The sequence below is a fragment of the Giraffa tippelskirchi genome, chromosome 3 (genome assembly GCF_054371585.1).
Source record: "Giraffa tippelskirchi isolate mGirTip1 chromosome 3, T2T-mGirTip1v1.2.pri, whole genome shotgun sequence".
Classification (NCBI taxonomy): Eukaryota; Metazoa; Chordata; class Mammalia; order Artiodactyla; family Giraffidae; genus Giraffa; species Giraffa tippelskirchi.
The window spans coordinates 129,433,521-129,453,999 of record NC_137277.1 but is presented as its reverse complement, the minus strand read 5'-3'; the positions used below and the strand labels follow the sequence as shown (position 1 = coordinate 129,453,999).

Below are 20,479 nucleotides of genomic sequence, written 5' to 3'. Positions count from 1 at the left end.
GGTAAATCCTCATTCAAGACTCAACTCGGACGTCACACCTTCCCAAAGCTGCTCTGGATCGCTTAACCCTTGGAGATGGTTATTTTCTGTGTATAGTACATTGTCCTGGTATTTATCTCATATCCTTCTCACAGTAAGCTTCTAGAAGGACATCAGCATCACCCCTATACTGCTGGAGTTCTACCCTTAAAAAAGTGAAGTGAAAGTGAAGTTGCTCAGTTGTGTCTGACTCTTTGTGTCCCCACGGACCATAGTCTTCATGCAGACTCTTTACAGTCTGAGCCACCAGGCAAGTCATAAAGTGAAAGTCACTCAGTGGTGTCTGATTCTTTGCAACCCCATGGACTTGTAGTCTATGGAATTCTCCAGGCCAGAATCCTGGAGTGGGTAGCCTTTCCCTTTTCCAGAGGATCTTCCCAATCCAGGAATGGAACCAGTGTCTCCTGCATTGCAGGCCGATTCTTTACCAGCTGAGCGACCTGATCTAGTTATTACCTGGTTTACCCTTATTAGATGCTCAAATACACTTTATCTGAACAAAGTTGAGACCACTGCTCGTGTGGTTTCTGATCTTTAAAATTTTTCCTCTATCACCCTGCGTGCTCAATCGCTATAAAGTCGCGTTTGACTCCAATTCCATGGACTGCGGGCAGCCAGGTTCCTCCGTCCACGGGGATTTTCCAGGCAAGACGGCCCTGGTTAACATCAGGGCTGCAAGCCACGCCTCCTGTGCCGTCGGCCAGCACCGCCCGCTCTGTCGGGGATCAAGGGCGCAGGCTCGCTGCTGTGTCCCATCTGCATCTAGGGACACTAGTGCCTAACCTGAGCAAGATGGAACCTGGCGAGTGACCGCCCCCACTCTCCCCCTGGGTAGCGGTAGGGACCTCCCTATCGCCCTCCTCTGCCGACAAATTGAGGACGATCAATCCCGGGATCCGGCGCAGAGAGGTCGGTCGGCTGAAGGCGCCCCCTGTTGGCGAGATGCGGACTCGCAGGAATTGTATGACACCTCTCTAGCTTTATTGGCCTAAAGCATCCGAAACCATGACGTTTTCATCGTGGGGAGGGTGTACGAAAGCAGGAAAGTCCGAGAAGACATTGTTTGCTTTGCTTCTGACCCATCAGATCCCTTTTCTGTTGTTCTCAGTTCAGGGATTGAACCTACGCTCTGTTTCCTGCACTGGCAGATGGATTCTTGACCACTAGCGGCACCTGGGAAGCCTTCCCGTTTATACATAAGTCATAGCCCTTCTGACTACAGGAGAGGCTTTCCTGCTTTCCAATGGGAAGTGATCCTGACAACCCACCAGGGCTTTCATGGCATGCTCTCTGAACACAGGCAGGAGATCAGATTATGGTCGGCCCCTCAAACAAATGAAGATGCTGGGTCCTAGAGGGAAGAATGGCTGTCTCTATGTGACATCTTCTGTGTTAATACCAACCAGCTGGATCCCAACTGAATGGAACACTGTCGCGGGATCTTGAGACTGCCTGGCTGGGGGAGGCATGGGGGCCAAGGCTGTTATGCTGCCCTACGCTGTGCTTTCCCGCATGAGGCATTCAAACAAAGGCACAGCTGTTTCTTACTGGGAAGTCTTAGGTGTCTCCTCTGGCCACCCTGCTTTGTGGATGACTAAATACACGAACATCATTTCCTGTCTTGGGCATTTTAATTTTGCAAGATGATAGCAAGATCATGTATGTGTTTGTATTCTAGACTGGATGTTCCCACACCTAGAGTGCTGAGAATCAGATTCCTTTGCTCTGCTAAATCTCCTGGGCATGGGGCAAGAAATATCTGAAAATTCTCAGGGTTTCTTGTGTGGTACATTTCTTATGTGGCATTTGGGAACTCATGTCCCAGAACAGAAGTCTGTTGTCCACAGGTAGAGAAGGTTCCAACACCTCTTTTTCAGCCTAAGTCCACCAGAATCCAAGGATGCAGAATTTCCAGGCTTAGAAATAGCTGGGGTATCTCTATGTATCTGCATCTGTCACATGACTTGGAAAACAATGTTATATGACAACTTCTCTAGACCTCCAAGGCTCCTAAGAGCTCAGCCACATGCATGTGCGTCCTCCACGGTTTCTGGCACATAGCAGGATCTTAATTCATAAAGATTTACGGTTTATGAAGTCACTATTCTACCAGAACACCCAGTCTGACAAGTAGCCTTGAAAACTGCATTAATCTACCTGATGGTTGTCTTAAGAAGGTATGACAAGATTGGAGCACTTCCTAAAACCTAGGTCTGATCAGAATTCCAGGGGATCTGGACTGTCAAAAATCCTTGGTCTATTCTCCAAAAAGCCCAAGCTGGTTCAGGCTTTTCAGAGTCCTTGTTCCTACTGCTATTGGGCAGCAGGCCTTTCATATAGGATTTCTGTACAGATAAAGACAGCCAACAGGAACTGAGTGCTTCATACGGGACACCATCCTAGTATCTTACATGTTCCTGCATTCAGTTTGTACCACGTTACAAAATAGGGTTTGGAACTTTGTTCTACTCATTCAATAGGCCCAGGAAAGAAACAGAACTGGAATCGGAATCCAGGCATTCTGGTTCCAGAGCACTTGTTTTTAACCACTATGCATTTTTGCATAAACAAGATCCTTTTTTATTTGAATTCAGCTTGCACCTGGGCAGTTAAGACCAAAAGAAATCTAGAAATTGCAATAACAACACCTGCCCCGGGGGACCCAAAAGTTCCTACTTGGATATAGTGATCTGCTTGGCTCCGGCCTGTGCTGCCTGGCTTCGCTGGCTGAAGAGGCCACTCAATCCTCTTGGTCAAATGGCCCCACGCATGCCACCTGCAGCTGTGCTCTTGGCACAGGGACTTAAGGGGTCTTCTCTGTGTGTAAATGGGCCTTGCAGATTCTGGTGACCAGCTCCCTCCCATGTGAATCCTGGCCAGGCAGGTGAGGTCTGGTTGTCTGGATGTCCCTAGGCTGGACTGGCCTTGAGAGCATAATCTCATACAGGACTCCCAGCAAGTCCTGAGGTTAGCCATTATAGGAATAAGAATAATCTTTCCACTTCTGTTTATATGCTTTTCTCACAAATGGCAAGACCAGTGGATACCAGACACAATGTAACAAGAAGAGCCAGTCTGGGTGAGGTAGGCCTGCATCCAGGACTCAAGTCCAGGCGGACCAAGCAAGGTGAAAGCAGTAATAAATGATACAAAGTTGATGTAATTGTTTAATGACACAGGAAAATAACTTATGAAACAAGATGGTTACAAATACTGGGTAGAGGATCACTTACTTCACTTTTGATAAAAAAAATTAAAAAGTATGTATACAAAACACTGGAAGATTAAGTATCAAAATATCAACAGTATTTACTTCTGTTCCAGTGATTAAATATTCTTCTCTGCTTTTGTGTACTTTTTGAAACATGATTATTCTGAAACAAAGAAAAGTCACTGTAAAGAAAAAGTTATTAAATGCCAGAAGTCCAGCAATCAAGGTCTGAAGCCCAGCACATCCAGCAGGGGAACAGTGGTCAAGCCCAGATGTGGGACAGTGTCATTCTTTTCCTACTGGAATGCTGTTTACCAGATTGTTTCTTCAGCATTTAATATTCTTAGCACATTTAATTGGAATCTATGAATATTAACTGGTACAACAGCAAAATGATGCTAGCAACTTTGGTTTTAAATTACTACAAAATGTAATAACCATTTTGCCGTTATAAAACACACTAGAAATAAAACATCAAACACACCAGAAATCAAAAATTACTACAACAAAAACCCCCATCTGATCAAACCACTGACTCTGCTGTTCATTCTGTTGTGTGCTCATTTTCAGTTTTCACCATAAATCTATTTTAGTTTCATGGATCTGGAAGAGGCAGCTTTTCTCAAAAAGATGCTTTTGCCTTCTAAATATTGTTGGACGTATTTCGAGTTGGAAGGACTCACCAAAATTGAAACCACTTCAAAGAAACAAATTTGACTGGAGTGGCACCGTTCTTTGTGCCTTAGTCTGCTAAGTTACCAAACGGAGAACAGCAGAGACTACATTTGTAAATGACACTCAAAAATCTGGGATTTCCCCCAACCTACTCTCAAAGTCAGGACCGCTAGGGGCGCTTTATTCAAATAACAATGACAACCCATATTTCTTACTCCTGAAAAAGTAAAATGGAGAAAGACTCACTGTTTTGAAGCCTGGCATATAAAAGCCCAGTGCTCCTGTAACTGAAGGTGCTTCTTAGGGATTTCCCAAAGCTCTCTGCCCTTTCACACAGCAACATTTTCAGGAGAGATCAAAAAACTACTATTAAGGTCCAAGAAAAAACTGAAACCAAAAAAAAATTGAGACAATTTTCTGCACCACCACCACCTGTCCAATGTCCGGTCACCTGCCCCTTCTGGCAGGCTGACACAGCAATCCAAGTCACAAAAGGCTTCAGACACTAGGAAGGCAAGGTATCAAAAGAATTACATTAAAACAGTAACAAGTTTGGGGAAAAAAAAAAGATTCACACTTAGAAACATCCTATCATCACAAAGACTAAAAAGATGCCTTGCTTTGCTCTTGGGCAATCAAGACATCGTGACCTGTTTTATATCCCTAAAAAGGAGACTCACTGGAAATCTCAGTGCTGGCGACCCAAGTCAATTCATACTCATTAGATGAGTCCAAATCCTAAAGTAACACAAATTTCCTTTCTTACAGCAAGAAAAAGAAAATCCATTTCGGGACAAAGGTATTTCTTCAGTGAGAGAACTGCCTGCCATCAGATGGCTTCTTGCTTATGTGTTTGAAGATCTTGGACTTCTCGACTTTCTTGGCTTTCTGGTAGCCAAATCCACCGCCACCGCCTCGCTTTCTAACTTTGCCGTCATTGCTGTTCACATCTAAAGGGGGCATTAAGGAAATCCAGCAACACAAAGACAGCCAACTCCAAACCACCACCTAGGGGAGAACCAGCCAGCTGTATACCAGGGGCCCCACCACCCCTCCCTGAGCCACCACAACGTGAACACTTTTATCAGGAGTGGCCACACAACGGGGGGCTAACACTAGCAGGTAGGATTTTTAAACCCAGTTAATACTTACATATTACAACTTCCCTGGCTCTGTCTGCCACTCAAATTCCATTTTCCTTTTTTAAAGCCATAAACTGCCTCGTCTCTGTCGTCTCCACCCTGACTACCCCATGCGAGCACTGACATGAGGTCAGTGACGGAGATGACCACCTGGGCCCCAGGCCTCAGCCAGAGCACATAAGTCAACCTGAGTGCTAAGCCCCAAGGCCCCTGGTCAAGCTTCCGGCCCATAGTTCCTGGACAAATTCATAACCACAGAGAAAAGGATACTCAAATCAACAAAAGGAGGCACCTTGAAGCCAAATGACAGAGCAACCTGAGGCAAATTTAAGTTATTAACATTGAAGATCTGTTTCAGGGAATGGGAATCATAGGCTCGAATGTATGACTTATATGCTTCCTGGGCTGACTTATGAAGGAAGTAGTTCTTTTCAATCAGTTTTTCAAGCTGAAACAGAAAGAAATATTGGCTTTAATACAAGAATGCACAATTCATCTATAACATTTGTTCCAAAACACTTGCTCCAAGCTTTGTAATAACTGCAAAATCAGGGTGCAGTAAGAATAATGACAAAATTCATGTAAGGTGCAGACTGAAACCAGGTAGGTGGTATAGGAATGTGCTCACCAGCACCACAGACACAGCAGTGGTCACTTAAGTCCAGATTTCCCCCTTTATGGACAGGGAGACTTGGAGGAGAGTGACTGTCAATGAGACACTACAGAGGCAGGGCTGGGATGCCCTCCCACATACCTGAGACTGAATGTCAGAAATTTTGGACCAGGAAAACTCAAATTCACTTAATGGAACCTAGAAAACAAAAGCATGCAGGTTAGTAAACCGGGTTGGTCTGATGCAGCTCATCAGTCACTGATGAGACGGAAGGGAAAAGACTTGTGGAATTTCAATTTCACGGGCCAGACACCTGTTTCCCTGTCTCCCAATGCCAGTGGGAGAGGTGCACCTTCCCTCTCCTAATGCATACTGAATGGAACCCTCCTCAAAGAAAAGGTATGAAACTGAATGGGACAATGATGCACTGAAGCCCTCTTCTCTAAACAATCAATCTGTAGATGCAACGTGATGAAACAGCTTTTAGCTTCTAGTTTACAGAACCACTAGCTCTTCTCTCAGTGTTGGGAAAGCTGTTCCGACACCACACTGCCCTGGGACTGGGGTTTGTGACACCAGGTCACCTTGACCACCAACTCCTACAGAAGGGATTTCTTACCAGTCATCTCTTATGAGACAACTGGAAAAGTGCCCGTGCAGGTGCTGGGGGAAAAGAACAGGTGCCCGAGTCCCGGGCCCTGCAGCCCTGGAGGGAGACAGGTGAGTGGGCAGGCAATCTGATGAGCACCTGTACTGGGGACATATGAAGGAGGGATGAGATCAGCGATGACCCCCCAAGAGGAACCAGGAACCAGGTAGCTAGAGAAAAACTGCAAAGGCCGGATGGCAATTTCTAGGAACTGCTTCTAGTTGGGGGGTGGGGGAAATTCCACCAGGAAACACGTGCCAATGAGAAGGCAAACGTCGGGAAAGACAAGGCTGGACAAGTATTCACAAGACTTGGCAACAGACAGGCCAAAGTCAGATGAGGGTGGACTGAAACCAGAATCAGAGGAGTTAAAACCGAACCCACTTTTCAAAACAGCAGACTGAGGAAAGGTAATATAAAGTAGCCATGCTGGAGCTCGTGACAAAAGAGGGGATTTAGGGCTGAAGTTATCTTTTTAGTCAGAGATTACAGACAAGAAAGAGCTAACTGCCAGGCAAGGACTGGGGCCCGGAAGAGGAAGGGGTAGAAGGGGATGGGCTCCCTGCAGCTGTGGGTGAGGTGAAGACACCAGATGAAGACAGGGACGCCCCTTGAGTGACACAGGCTCAAGCACAGTGCTTTGTGGGTAGTTTTTGGCTCATATTTCCTGGATGAGACCCACAGAAACCTCATTTGCTAAACTGCGCACCAACCGTCCTAACAGAATGGCGACAACTTGGAACCCCTTGGACACATCTAGAAATGGTGCTTGAGGCCATGTGCACTGGCAAACAATTCCTCTAGAGAGGAATCTGTCCCCAGTGTAAGGTTTTCCAAGTGAAGGTCTTTACCTTGGATTGCTTCAGGTAACGAAGGAAACCCAATTCTTCAGGGCGCAAAATGAGCAAGGCGTGCCCTCTTCCATTCAGGCCTCTGGCTGTTCTGCCCACACGGTGAATGTACTCCTTTGGTGGAGAGAGAAAACCTGAGGTAACACACTGGTTTGCACGGCACCCTTGGTGGTTGCCACACATCCTATCACCATGCTCCCCAAAACTAGTGATCCCCCATCCCTTCTGCAGGCACCATCCCCACAAAGATAGTACTGAGGCCAAGGAGAGCTGGACAGGACATTCACATTAGTTCTATTATCCAATCAAATGACTAATAAGTGTGCTTCAACTTCATAAGGGCTTTTGGAAACATTCAAATGGATGACAACTTATATAATCTACCTTTTGTTGAAAATACCTAAAAAAACTTATTTTACTACATATACTAAAGAATGGCATCTATCTCCATAAGCACATTTTATTCTTCTGACATCTATTGCTCTTAATAGACTGCCCCAAGCAGGCAACGTTCCTAAGTTAAGTCCCACTGATGCCTCTCAAATTTCCTTGCACACACCCTTTCTGGGTCCTGTGAAAGCCCCAAACAGTGTGAGCATCAGTGAGATACTGCAGAGTCGCTGTATGGCTGCACGCTGAAGCGTGACTGGAACAACATGCAGAATAATCTGTGGGATGGGGTACTTCTCAGGGAACCTGAGCAGATAACTAGAGGATGCCAGTTACCTTGGGGTCATCTGGAGGGTCATACTGAACAATCCAGTCCACTTCAGGAATATCCAGCCCTCTAGCTGCCACATCTGTACACAACAAGATCCCTGAATCTGCATTGCAGAACTGGAAGAACGTGGTCGTACGCTTGTTTTGTTTCTGCCTTCCCTAGAACCAAAACAAAACATCCATTAGAAGAGGAAATTTGAGACCATTTGTGGGAGGTCTTGATGTAGAACCCCTAAACTGTGGAACTGTTACCGGCTTTATTTCAAGTTCACTACCTGGCCTATTTCCCCAAGCGATGGCATCTGTTCCTCCTTTCAGGTTCCCACTCCCCGCCCCCCCAGCAAAATTCCCTCCACACAGGACCTGTTATTGTCCAAACTACTCAGAACTATGTTCAGAGGCAAGAACGATACCTTAATCCCCACAACCTACATAACTTGGTAAGTGTAAGCTGTTTTTAATAAACTTATCATAACCACTTACATGAATGGCCAGGACAGGCAAATCGATGTAGTTCAGTAACTCATAGTGGTATTTCACGGACTTACAGGATGAAAAGAACACCATTAGTTTCTTCTTTCGGTTCTTCTTAAGGAATGTAAAGAGCAGGAGGAATCTCTTTTCAGAAGGACAGACAACATATCCCTAGAAGAGGTTCAAGAGAACAGACAGAAAATAATCGAATGGACACTTTCAACTTCATGAACCAATACAATTTGATGGAGAGAACAGATTAACATGGCATATACACTGTTAAGCCTCACCTATAGCAAAATTACTACCTTCATTATAATAATGCAGTCCTGAAATAAGACCGATTTTAAATCTTTTGATTCCTTTTATTGGCTACAATCACTGGATACTAAATATTTTCCATACTTCTGAGACTATTGGTTATCAAGTTCTTGTAATCACAGTGTAACAATACTTCTATTAATTGGAACCTTCAAAATGTATCAATGATTCATATTTAGAAGGTCCTTAACAGCAAGATCCCAAATAACCACAGCTGAAGTGCACTATCCTAAACAACATCACAAAGCTGGGTGAATCTATTTTTAAAACTAAACAATCAATGAAAGGTTTTTAAGTGAAATTGTTATAGGAAAGAAATATTTAACTCATTAAAAGACTCAGTCTTAAAGTTCTATTTTTAATCAACCTGTTTTGGATCTTTGTCACCTCATTTCCACAGTTACATGCTTGAAACCAGCCTCTGCACCTTCTAACTCACCTCACACCTTACTGCAAGGTATTACTGAACAACAAAAGGCATTTTACTCATATAAAATTGGTGGGACTATTGTTAAGTTCATTAACCCATTTGCTTTTTAGAGGATCCTCCAAACACTTGCAAGGAAACACCAAAGGAGATCCTTAAAATGGAAGGTATTGAAAAAAAGTACCTGCTCAAGACCGTCTACAGTTGCATTAGCTTTATCATCATCAACACCAACATACAAAGGCTCCTTTTTCAGAGAAATCCTCGCCAGGTCTTCAACTTTTCGAGTTTGTGTGGCAGAAAAGAGCATGGTCTGTCTGCGTGCTGAAATACATCCATATAAAAATAACCCAAATCTTTCAGGGAATTTTTAGAACTGCTTCACAACTAAAAATGCTCCAAGTAGAACTTTCAGAAATGAGAACCATGGTATCACTACAGACAGTAAGAAAGGAACAGCAAGGACAACTTTATGTCTATAGATTTGACAACTAGGTTGAAATGGACAATTTCCGCTAAAGCTCACTTAAGATAGTTTACTTTCCAACTCATCTTTAACAAAATTTTAGCAAAGTGAATTCAGAAATATAAGCATCTATCAGAATTTAACATTTATTTCTGATTTAACAAACAGCAGACTAGGAACGAAAGAGATCATCCTCAGTACCACAAAGGGCATCTAGATGTGCAGCATCTACATCACACTTAGTGCTGAGAGACTGAATGCTTCCTGTCTAAGACCAGGAGTGAGATAAAGATGTGTTCTTTCGCCAGTTCTACTCAGGAGTACACTGGAGGGTCTGGCCAGTGCAATCTGACATGAAAACAATAAAGTGAAAAATTTTACCTCACATAAGGTATGAAAAAACCTGTACAGTGAAAACTCTTTAACACTTCTGAGAGAAATTAGAAGCTGATAAATGGAGATGTATCTCATTCATGTGCTGAAGGACCCAACTTTATCTTCCACCAATAATCGATATTCAGTACAATCCCAAGATCCCAGAGACTGACAAATATTCTAACATTCATACAGAAATGCCAACGATGAGAACAGACAAAACAAATTAACAAAGTTGGAAGATTAACACTCCCTAATTTCAAGACTTAATAGGAGGAACTGGAACTTCCATGCTCTGCTGATGGGGATGTAAAATGATACAAATTAAACATACAACAGTCACTCCATTCCTAGATAATCACATGACAGAAAAGGCAATATACGCCCATAAAGAGTTGTAGGTGGATGTTCATAGCAACCTTATATGTAACAGACCAAAACTGTTAACAACACAGTCGTCCATCAACAGTTAAATGGATATACAAGTTGTGGCATATTTATACAACAGAATGCCAGGGAGGAACAAAGCAAAGAACTATTGAAAATGTAATGGCACAGACAAATCACAGAATTTGCTGAGCACAAGAAACCAGACAAAAAGACAGTAATACCATATGATTCTATTCACACAAATCCCTGAAAAATACAAACTGATCTACACTGACAGAAAGCAGACCAACAGCCACCTGTGAGAGAGGGGACCTGTGAGCAGTTTTAAGTAGGGGAGGGTTGTTGCTACTGAGGGAGAGAGGGAGGGATCACAAAGGTGCATAAAGGAAGCTTTGAGAGTTATGAGAATATTCACTGTATTGACTGTGGTGATAGCTTCAAGCTGTGAACAGGACAAAATGTATCAAATCCTGTGAACAGGACAAAATGTATCAAATCATATAATGTAAAAACATGTAAAGATTATTGTTAATTATACCTCGATGAAGCAGTAAGAAACAAATCGTATAAGGCATTGAACCCTAGTGTTATTATAGATACAAGCAGTTTATAAATGTTTCAAGTACTATAACCAAGATACATACAACTTAAACCTAACACAGAAGGCGACAAGTCAATGAATACTGGAAGATGAGAGATGGTGTGGCAGGGATGGACAGGAATGAGACATACATTAAAACTGTTTAACTTGCACTGTAAGCTCTCAAATGGCAAAACCACTGTATTAAGTTACCAGTAAGATCGATGTACATATTGCAAACGACCTCTAAGGCTGATCAGCACAACTACTTCACTTGGTTAAATTAAAATGCTGACATTAATAGTTTTCATACAGGAAAAATTCTCAGCTACTTCCAACAGCTGCTCTGCAAACCACATGAAGATGCAGCCCACTTACTTGGCAGAAGTTTAATGATTTGCTTTAATTCCTCTTCAAACCCAACATCCAAGATACGATCAGCCTCATCAATAACCAGACACTGTAGGTTTTTATACATAAACCCTGGGGTATTCTGATAAAGACAAAGGACAGAAAAACTGTTAGCTGCCAAGTTTATGTTTCACACAGACAGAAGATGGGGCGTCACAATAGTGTCCTCTTACCTGCATGTGGTCCAGGAGACGGCCTGGTGTGGCCACGATGATGTTGATCCCATTGGCAAGCTTCTGAGCTTCAGCAGACCTGTTACTGCCACCCATTATTAACCCATACGTGTGAACATGGTGTGTCATCAGCTCCTTAAGGACACCAAAAGTCTGCATGGCCAGTTCCCTAGTAGGTGAGAGAATAAGGACTCCTGTTCCTAAAAAGCAAAACAGGATATATGGTGAAAGTCAAACTGTAGTTACCACCAGGAGTCCATCCACAGTCATGACAGACTTCTAGTGAGATTCTGACAGAGACAGTGGGCTCACAGGCTTACCATTCCTGGGCATGAACTTTAACTTAACAATGAGTTCAACTGCAGGGATGAGAAACGCCAGAGTTTTGCCACTGCCTGTTTTTGCAGCTGCTAGAAGATCCCTAAAGAATAAAAAGGAAAAGGAGAAACATATTTGCTCCACTCATTCAACAAGTATTCACTGGATACCTACCATGGACTATCACACGTTTTAGGCACTGAGGCTAGATCATAACAAGAAAATAGTCCCCACCTTCTCTATCACTGAAATCAATCATGTGGGTTAAAAACTTAACTCAGAAATAACAATTGTGCTAAAAGCAGAAGTGAACAATTTTCTCCAAACATCAATAAATAACCTAAAGCCTTTAACGAAGGTTAGACATATTATCCAACACACTATAAGATCAACAGAACATACTGCTATTTTTTTTCCAAACTACTAGCACTAAAAACAGAGATATTGAGTGTGTGTATATGTGCGTGCTCAGTCGTGTCCAACTCTTTGCGACCCCATGGACTGTAGCCCACCAGGCTCCTCTATCCATGGGATTTCCCAGGCAAGAATACTAGTTGGCTTGCCATTTCCCTCTCCAGGGGATCTTCCCAACTCAGGGATCAAACCCACATCTCTTTCATCTCCTGCATTGGCAGGTGAATTCTTTACCACTAGCGCCACTTGGGAAGGCCAGTACTAATGCCCAAACCTCAATGTTAACCATACCTGCCTTCCAGAAGTGGTCTGATACTTTTATGTTGAATTTCAGTCATGTTTGTAAAGCCCATTTCTTTTATTGCCTTCAGAGTGTTCTCATTGACAAGATCAGTCAGAGAATCAAATGAAGTATCCTCAAAAGCTCCTAAACAGAAGACAGTTTATCATTAGAAAATTTACCTTTTCTGAATAGTTAATATTGCTAGTTTCCCAAATTAGTTTTGCTGATTGAAAACATTACTGGGTTGGTGCGAAGCTTACAAGAGCTTCTTCCAATAAGAAAGACTAAACCCCAACCATTACTATATAACAAGAAAAAGGCCTTATACTTGTTGCAGATTTCTCCACTGCTAATGGCTGTGTAATCTAAAGCCTATACTGTAACGAAATAACAATCAAGGGACTTGATTTTTGTAAATCACTTTAACATAAAATAAAAATGCCAAGGTAGGAGCACACTGGGGGAGAGGTGGTGGTGTGAGGTTTGCAGGGGAAAATTCAGAGAGAAAACACTCAGTGTAAAAACTGAGTGAAGTCAATCAAAATAGCAACTCTCACTCCAAAAAGACAACTGAGAAGAGTCAGCTATGGCCCCAGATGGTGAGACTGTACCTATATATCAGGTGTGCGGTGGTTCTCCAGCAGGGAACGGCATCAGACCACCTGGGAGCTCCCTGCTCAACACACACTCCAGCTATAACCCAGGTGTTGGCAACTTTGGCACCACTGACATCTTGGGATGGATAATTCTTTGCTGTAAGAGGCTGTCCTATGCATTGTAAGAGGTCCTGCAGCATTGCTGACCTCTACCCACTGGACACTTGTCACCTGCTCTCATGGTTTACCCGGGACACAGGAGGTTTAAGGGGTGCAGGACTTTGACTGGGAAAACTGGGATGGGTCCCCCTACCTAGGAGGTAAAATTACCCTGCTTGAGACCCGCTGCCATAACCTTTGCAATTCTGATTATACAGGTTGGGTTGTGGGCCTTACTATTCTAATAAACAAAAACCCCAAACCAAACAACTGAAGTAACTGCTAGACATTTCTAGTTAGGAGCAATTGATTCTAAACTCTTTACTTTACAGATAAAGAAATGGAGGTCAGAGGAGGTGACCCTGGCACAAGCCCTTCAATAATGTTAATTTCATCCTCCTCTGTTAGTAACAGAGCCAGCATTAAACCTCTGGGCTCCAAACTTCCATGCCAATGATTTTCCTACTGTAACACGGAAAGTGACAAACCAAAGGAAGAGAGGACCCTAAGAGCTATTTGTGTGCATATCAAAATATTTAATGTTAGGAATAAAGAAAAAAGAAAAATAGAGAAAGAAATAAGAACTAAAGCACACAATGTGGAAGATAAAAAGCAGCAATTAGATATAAAACCATTTCTTATCAATACTTATTAATACTTTTTTCCAGCTAAATTAAATGCTACAACTGAACCTTTAAATCCTATAACCCAGGGAAGTGTGACATTTTAGAAATCTACCTGGAAAAACACTTTGATAATTACCTGTCAGTCCCAGGGGCAGGCTGGGCACTTCGCTGTCCTCATGCTCGTCATCTGGCTTCTCCACACTGTTTTCTGTTTCTTCAGGAGCCTGGACACCATCTTCAGCGTCTCCTATGTCCGCAGCTTTTGCTTTTTTGGAATCTTTGGTTTAAAGGACAAATACCCCCCAATTTTTTTAAAACAAGAATACCAAATGAGATCATAAAAGATGTGTGATGCAAAAAACAAACAAACATATTTTCAAAAGCTTAACACATTTTCAGTTTTAATTTGCTAAGAACCTCTTTTTCCTGATTAAAAAAATCTGGCTGTATTAAAAAACTCAACAGGATATGCAGATCTGCTAACAAAGCTTTATTTTTTAGGCTTTGTTGTGTGTGTGTGTGTATGTGTGTGTATATATATACACACACACACACTATATATAGTAATATGTATTTATTAAAGTACAGTTGATTTACAATATTGTGTTGGTTTCAGGTAAACAGCAAACTGATTCAGTTATGCATACATATATAGGTATACGTATTATTGATATTAAAAAAAATCCTTCTTCATTATATTGAATGGTTCCTTGTGCTATACAGTAAATCCTTGTCATCCATTTTGTAGATGGTAGTAACACCTGTTAATCCCATACTCCCAACTTATTCATCCCCCCTTCCACTTTCGTAACTACACAGTTGTGTTTTCTATGTTTCTGAGTCTGTTTCTGTTTCGTAAGTTCATTTGTACTATTTTTTCAGATTTCACATATAAGTGATATAATACTTCTTTTTCTGACTTACTTATTATACCGCCTTAAGTAAGAAATTTCTTATAAGCTGAACTAAACAACTTAAGTAGACCAATCACTCCCAACTCTATCAAATTCATTAAGGAAACAAGGGAAAGTGATTAATTAAAAAAACAAAAACCCATAACAAGCACCTTTTCCTCCTATAACACAAATTTTCTATAAAAGCTAATTTTGTCTTAAAGGGGAACAGAAACACAAAAGGCTCTTTACACTACTTGAGATAGATTACAAAGCAAGAGCAACAACCTACTTAGCTGGGTGACTGAAACTGACTGGCCGGTTCCTTGGATGTAAGCGGTAAGAGGAGAGGGAAGGTTTCCTAGCTCTTCATTCTTATCATACATTCACAACTATCAAAACACAGTCCCCTAAACTACCTTCCCAATCCTACCTCCCATCGTGCTCTTAAATGTTCTACTTTGGGCCAAATAGGTTAAATCCATGCTGGGCTTTTAAAAATTCATGATTTTTAAATGGCAGTTAATGATGCTACTTAGAACAGAATTGACCTAAACCAGAACTGAGGACTCTGTAACCCAGGACTGGCCTCTTCCTTGGACCTTGTGACCACCTTTCTGGGAAATGCTCAACTCTGTAGGACCCACACGTTCAAAGGCCATGAATACTATCAGCTGGACTTCAAGGCTTATGACTTCTCTTTTGGTTAAAACAGTTCTTAAAGGTTATCAATAGGATTTAAATTTCCAGCCCTGTGAATCAGTGCTTGAGAGTAGAACTATCACTTCTTCCAGCATACTCAGAACAAGAATCCTAAAGGCAGTAACAATTTTAGAACAGAATTACAATCGCTTTAAATCAAAATTGTAATGTCTAATCCTCATGCTTTAGTCTCTGTCTTGTTTCACTTTTTGTTTAAGCAGTTTCCCATAATTTACAAATGCATAGTCTGTAGGCAGTAAAGAGAGCCTTGCACGTTTGAAAAATCCAAAGCATCTTTCTAGATGAAAACTTTATTTCAGACATAAGGTGAATAGGACATGCTAACGCAGATGTTGGCAAATGTTATCTATAAAGAACCAGATTTGTAAACACTTCAGATTTTGCAGGCTGTATGGTCTCTGTCATCACAAAGGTCAAGTAAACAAATGGGCATCACAGCATTCCAGCTAAGCTTGTCTGCTAAAATAGGCAGAAGGCTGAACAGTTTGTCGATACCTGTTTGACCCTCCCTTGAAACCTCTGCCTGCTCACAGTTCAATTAAAATGCCTGTTCTTTCAGCTAAACTTATTCAGTCCAATAATCTTCTAAATGAAAGTACCCCTCTTCCCCCATCCTGGCCATTCTACTTACTAGGGAATTAATGTTCCATTTATTCAGAGAGGAAAGGCAGAATGATAACTTGAAAAACTTAATGGCTTCAGTTAAAAAAAAAAAAAGTACATACCAGGCCCAGCATCATCCACAATTTTTCTCTTTTTCTTCTTCTTCTTCTTTTTTGATTCTGAATTGGGAGACTGCATTGCTGCTTCTCCACTGGTCAATGTGGTAGATTTCTTGGAGGCATTTTTAACTTTGACATTTTCCCCCGTTTCTTTAGATACATCTCCATTTTGGGCTTCTGACATGCCTGTATTTACAGATTCTTTCAAGGATTTTTTAACTTTGACATTTTCCATGGCTTCCTTAGGTAGGTCTCCACTGTTGGCTTCTGACAAGTTTGCATTCACAGATTGTTTTCGAGACTTTTTCACTTTTCCAACTACACCTGCTTCTTCAGATATGTCTCCATTTTGGGCTTCTGACAACCCAGCACTCATAGGTTGTTTTAGGGATTTTTTAACTTTTCTGCTTCCTACTGTTTCTTTAGCTATATCTCCATTTTGGGCTTCTGTCAAGCCCACATTCACAGACTGCTTTAGGGACTTTTTAACTTTTCCATCTCCCACGGTTTCTTCAGACACATCTCCATTTTGAGTTTCTGACAGTCTCACAGCTGAGGCACCTGTTTAAAAACGGAAAACATTGTGACAAAGGAGAGGCTTGCTTAGAAACCCTGGAATTCCTAATGAAATGCCATGGCTTCCAGTGCTGAAATGATTTAGCTTTTACTTCCCTGTTATGAACACTAAAATGAGTTCTAATTTTACAGTATTCCACTGCGGGACAAGTAAATTAAAAACAGGGAGAGAATGCTGCATTGATTTTTTAACTTCAAAAAACCAACTCTCAGTTCATAATGTGTCACAAGTCTGAAACAAGAAAACTTCAATGAGGTTAAATATGTAAACAGATGGGGCCAAACAATGGTACTTACAAAACATACATATTAGCTATTTAACAAATCTACTTTCTTAGACGTCAGTGAATTGAAAATTCTGTTGATGAAACTACTTATTTGCCTTGATATTTATTGTATATAAATGCCTAACAATGTTTTACAAGTTTCTGTTTATACAGTGACAAAGTATCACCTTTTGTTACCTTAAACTACCAAGAAGCAGTAAGCAATACTTTGTTATTCCATAGGAAATGTAAACATTAGGGAACTTCAAAGACATTATTCCTAAAATTCACACACACTTGTTCCCTCCTCCAGGATTTCTTTCAATCAACTAATCTCTATAGAAAACCAACTAGTGTAAGGCAGTATGCCTCCAACATTGCCCTAGGGGGGTCTTAAGTGTAACAGGGCAGAGGTCCCCAACCTCTGAGATCTAATGCCTGATGATCTGAGGTGGGAGCTGATACAACGATAACAGAAATAAAGTGCACAATAAATGCAATTCGGGCTTGAATCATCCGGAAACCCGCCCCTTCCCCTCCCCCTCCACTCCTCACGGTGAAAAATTGTCTTTCATGAAACCAGTCCCTGGTGCCTAAAAGGTTAAGGACCGCTGTTATACATGACCTAAAAAGGCTAACATAATTAACTTCAGGATGTCTGCTCCACTGTAAGGAAGTTAGGACTGCAACCGAGGTAGATAAAGAAAAGTGACATTCAGGTAAAATGCTTTTCAATAGTCTTTTTTATGAACACAAATACGCAGAAGCTCCTAAGAAATGTATAACTTAAAGTGCGGGATGACGGTAAGACAAGGCACGAGCATACGCATCACGCGTATGTCCGTGCATGAGACACTTTAGCAGATGAAGTTCTGCAGGAGTAGAGACAGAGTGTAGGTACGTAGACGAAAACAAGGGCACCAGGTATGTCCGTGAAATGAGTGACACCCAGCTTGTTGTGAAAAGATACACACACGAAAGAGATGATGTGAAAGGGAGATGCGTGGGGACGAAAAGTCCCACGTGTCTGCTGGGAGATGGGGGTTGGGGATGAGGTGGACCCTAGAGGTCGTGAAGGAGTCGGAATAGGGAGGTTGGAAGTGGGGCTGCCTGGTTTAGCTGGAAGCACAGCTGGAAAGGAAATCAACCGGGGTCCTGTCCGCGTTCTGAAAGGAGCAACTGCTGTTGAAAGGTCAGGGGCAGATCTGGGCCAACGCGGCGTCGGCACCTGCGCTGGGCCCGAATGGAGGCTGCCCCGGGCTGCTTCTCCCCGCTCGCCAAGCACGCGTGCTCTGGGGGAAGCTGCCAGCGCCACACCGGGGCCGCAGTCACCAGCGCCGCCCGGTTCCGTAGCGCGGCACGGCCCACGTGCCGGCTCCCTCCGCAACCCGGGCCGTCGAGAGGTTCAGCGCATCTCACCCTGGAGCTTTAGGTTTCGTTGTCTCAATTTGAGGTTCCGCTTTTCGATCTTCTTGCGTAAAAGTTTCATCGGTAAATGAGACATGTTGTCGGTGAAGTGCGTTCACCACGGCACCACAGCCCAGTTTTTCGGCTCTCCCAAGTGACGTTATTTCCTCTCGAGTCACACGTGCGCTGTGCAGCCAGCCGGAAATGCGTCATGGGAGCACCCCCCCGTCCCCCCCGTGCGTAGAGGAAATGGGTCCCGGGTGGAAATGCTTCCGGGCGCGCGCGCCGTCCTTCCCTTGAAGAAAGGATTCTGTGCAGCGCCCTCTCGGGGAAAGGAGGCGCGGACCGGCACGGGGCTCCCATTGTATCCGAGTCATTAGCGCGCACCCCGGCTACTTGGTTTTGTTTGAGATTCCCTGGGCTGAAGAGTGAATAATCAAGGCCATAGGGAGTCTACATTCTCCGTTCTGTTCCTATTCTTTTCAGATTCTGGACGATTTGAGTTAAGTAATACCTAAGTCCCCATGAACCGGAGCACGCCAGGCCTCCCTGTCCATCACCAACTCCCGGAGTCCACCCAAACGCATGTCCATTGAGTCGGTGATGCCATCCAACCATCTCATCCTCTGTCGTCCCCTTCTCCTCCTGCCCTCAATCTTTCCCAGCATCAGGGTCTTTTCAAATGAGTCAGCTCTTTGCATCAGGTGGCCAAAGTATTGGAGTTTCAGCTTCAACATCAGTGCAACCAATGGACACCCAGGACTGATCTCCTTTAGGATGGACTGGTTGGATCTCCTTGCAGTCCAAGGCACTCTCAAGAGTCTTCTCCAACACCACAGTTCAAAAGCATCAATTGTTTGACGCTCAGCTTTCTTTATAGTCCAACTCTCACATCCATACATGACCACTGGAAAAACCATAGCCTTGACTAGACAGACCTTTGTTGACAAAGTAATGTCTCTGCTTTTTAATATGCTATCTAGGTTGGTCATAACTTTCCTTCCAAGAAGTAAGCGTCTTTTAATTTCATGGCTGCAATCACCATCTGCAGTGATTTTGGAGCCCAAAAAAATAAAGTCTGACACTGTTTCCACTGTTTTCCCATCTATTTGCCATGAAGTGATGGGACCAGATGCCATGATCTTAGTTTTCTGAATGTTGAGCTTCAAGCCAACTTTTTCACTCTCCTCTTTCACTTTCATCAAGAGGCTCTTTAGTTCTTCACTTTCTGCCATAAGGTGGTGTCATCTGCATATCTGAGGCTATTGATATTTCTCCTGGAAATCTTGGTTCCAGATAGTGCTTCCTCCAGCCCAGTGTTTCTCATGAGGTACTCGGCATATAAGTTAAATAAGCAGGGTGACAATATACAGCCTTGACATACTCTTTTTCCTATTTGGAACCAGTCTGTTGTTCCATATCCAGTTCTAACTGTTGCTTCCTGACCTGCATACAGGTTTCTCAAGAGGCAGGTCAGGTGGTCTAGTATTCCCATCTCTTGAAGAATTTTCCACAGTTTATTGTGATCCACACAGTCAAAGGCTTTGGCATAGTCAATAAAGCAGAAATGTTTTTCTGGAACTCTCTTGCTTTTTTGATGATCCAGCGGATGTTGGCAATCTGATCTCTGGTTCCTCTGCCTTTTCTAAAACCAGCTTAATGTCTGGAAGTTCACAGTTCACATATTGCTGAAGCCTGGCTTGGAGAATTTTGAGCATTACTTTACTAGCGTGTGAGATGAGTGCAACTGTGCGGTAGTTTGAGCATTCTTTGGCATTGCCTTTCTTTGGGATTGGAATGAAAACTGATCTTTTCCAGTCCTGTGGGCCACTGCTGCGGTTCATGGGGTCGCAAACAGTCAGACACAACTAAGTGACTGAACTGAACTGAACTGAATACCTAAGTCTCACACATATGTGTTTCCAAACTTATTGACCACTTTCCTTAGTGAGAAATGCACTCACTTTCTATGTCGCCTG

The 20,479-nt window shown here is 42.8% G+C and overlaps 1 protein-coding gene across 2 annotated transcripts; it reads right to left on the bottom strand.

Annotated features, from left to right (window-relative positions):
* Positions 1–3,193: 3,193 nt before the first annotated feature.
* Positions 3,194–18,690, bottom strand: DDX18 (DEAD-box helicase 18). 2 transcript variants are annotated; one of them, XM_081575833.1, is made up of 15 exons: positions 18,513–18,690; positions 16,639–16,812; positions 16,255–16,368; positions 14,050–14,190; positions 12,541–12,676; positions 11,838–11,938; positions 11,518–11,717; positions 11,312–11,426; positions 9,307–9,446; positions 8,384–8,545; positions 7,907–8,059; positions 7,181–7,294; positions 5,822–5,878; positions 5,338–5,515; positions 3,194–4,875 (listed from the first exon to the last, which is right to left on the bottom strand). In XM_081575833.1, the coding sequence occupies exons 1-15, from the start codon at positions 18,595–18,597 to the stop codon at positions 4,733–4,735; spliced, it is 2,013 nt and encodes a 670-aa protein (XP_081431959.1). In that variant the 5' UTR covers positions 18,598–18,690; the 3' UTR covers positions 3,194–4,732. The 2 variants fall into 2 exon arrangements, with proteins under 2 accessions (XP_081431959.1, XP_081431957.1); XM_081575831.1 differs by having other exon boundaries at positions 16,255–16,812.
* Positions 18,691–20,479: the final 1,789 nt, after the last annotated feature.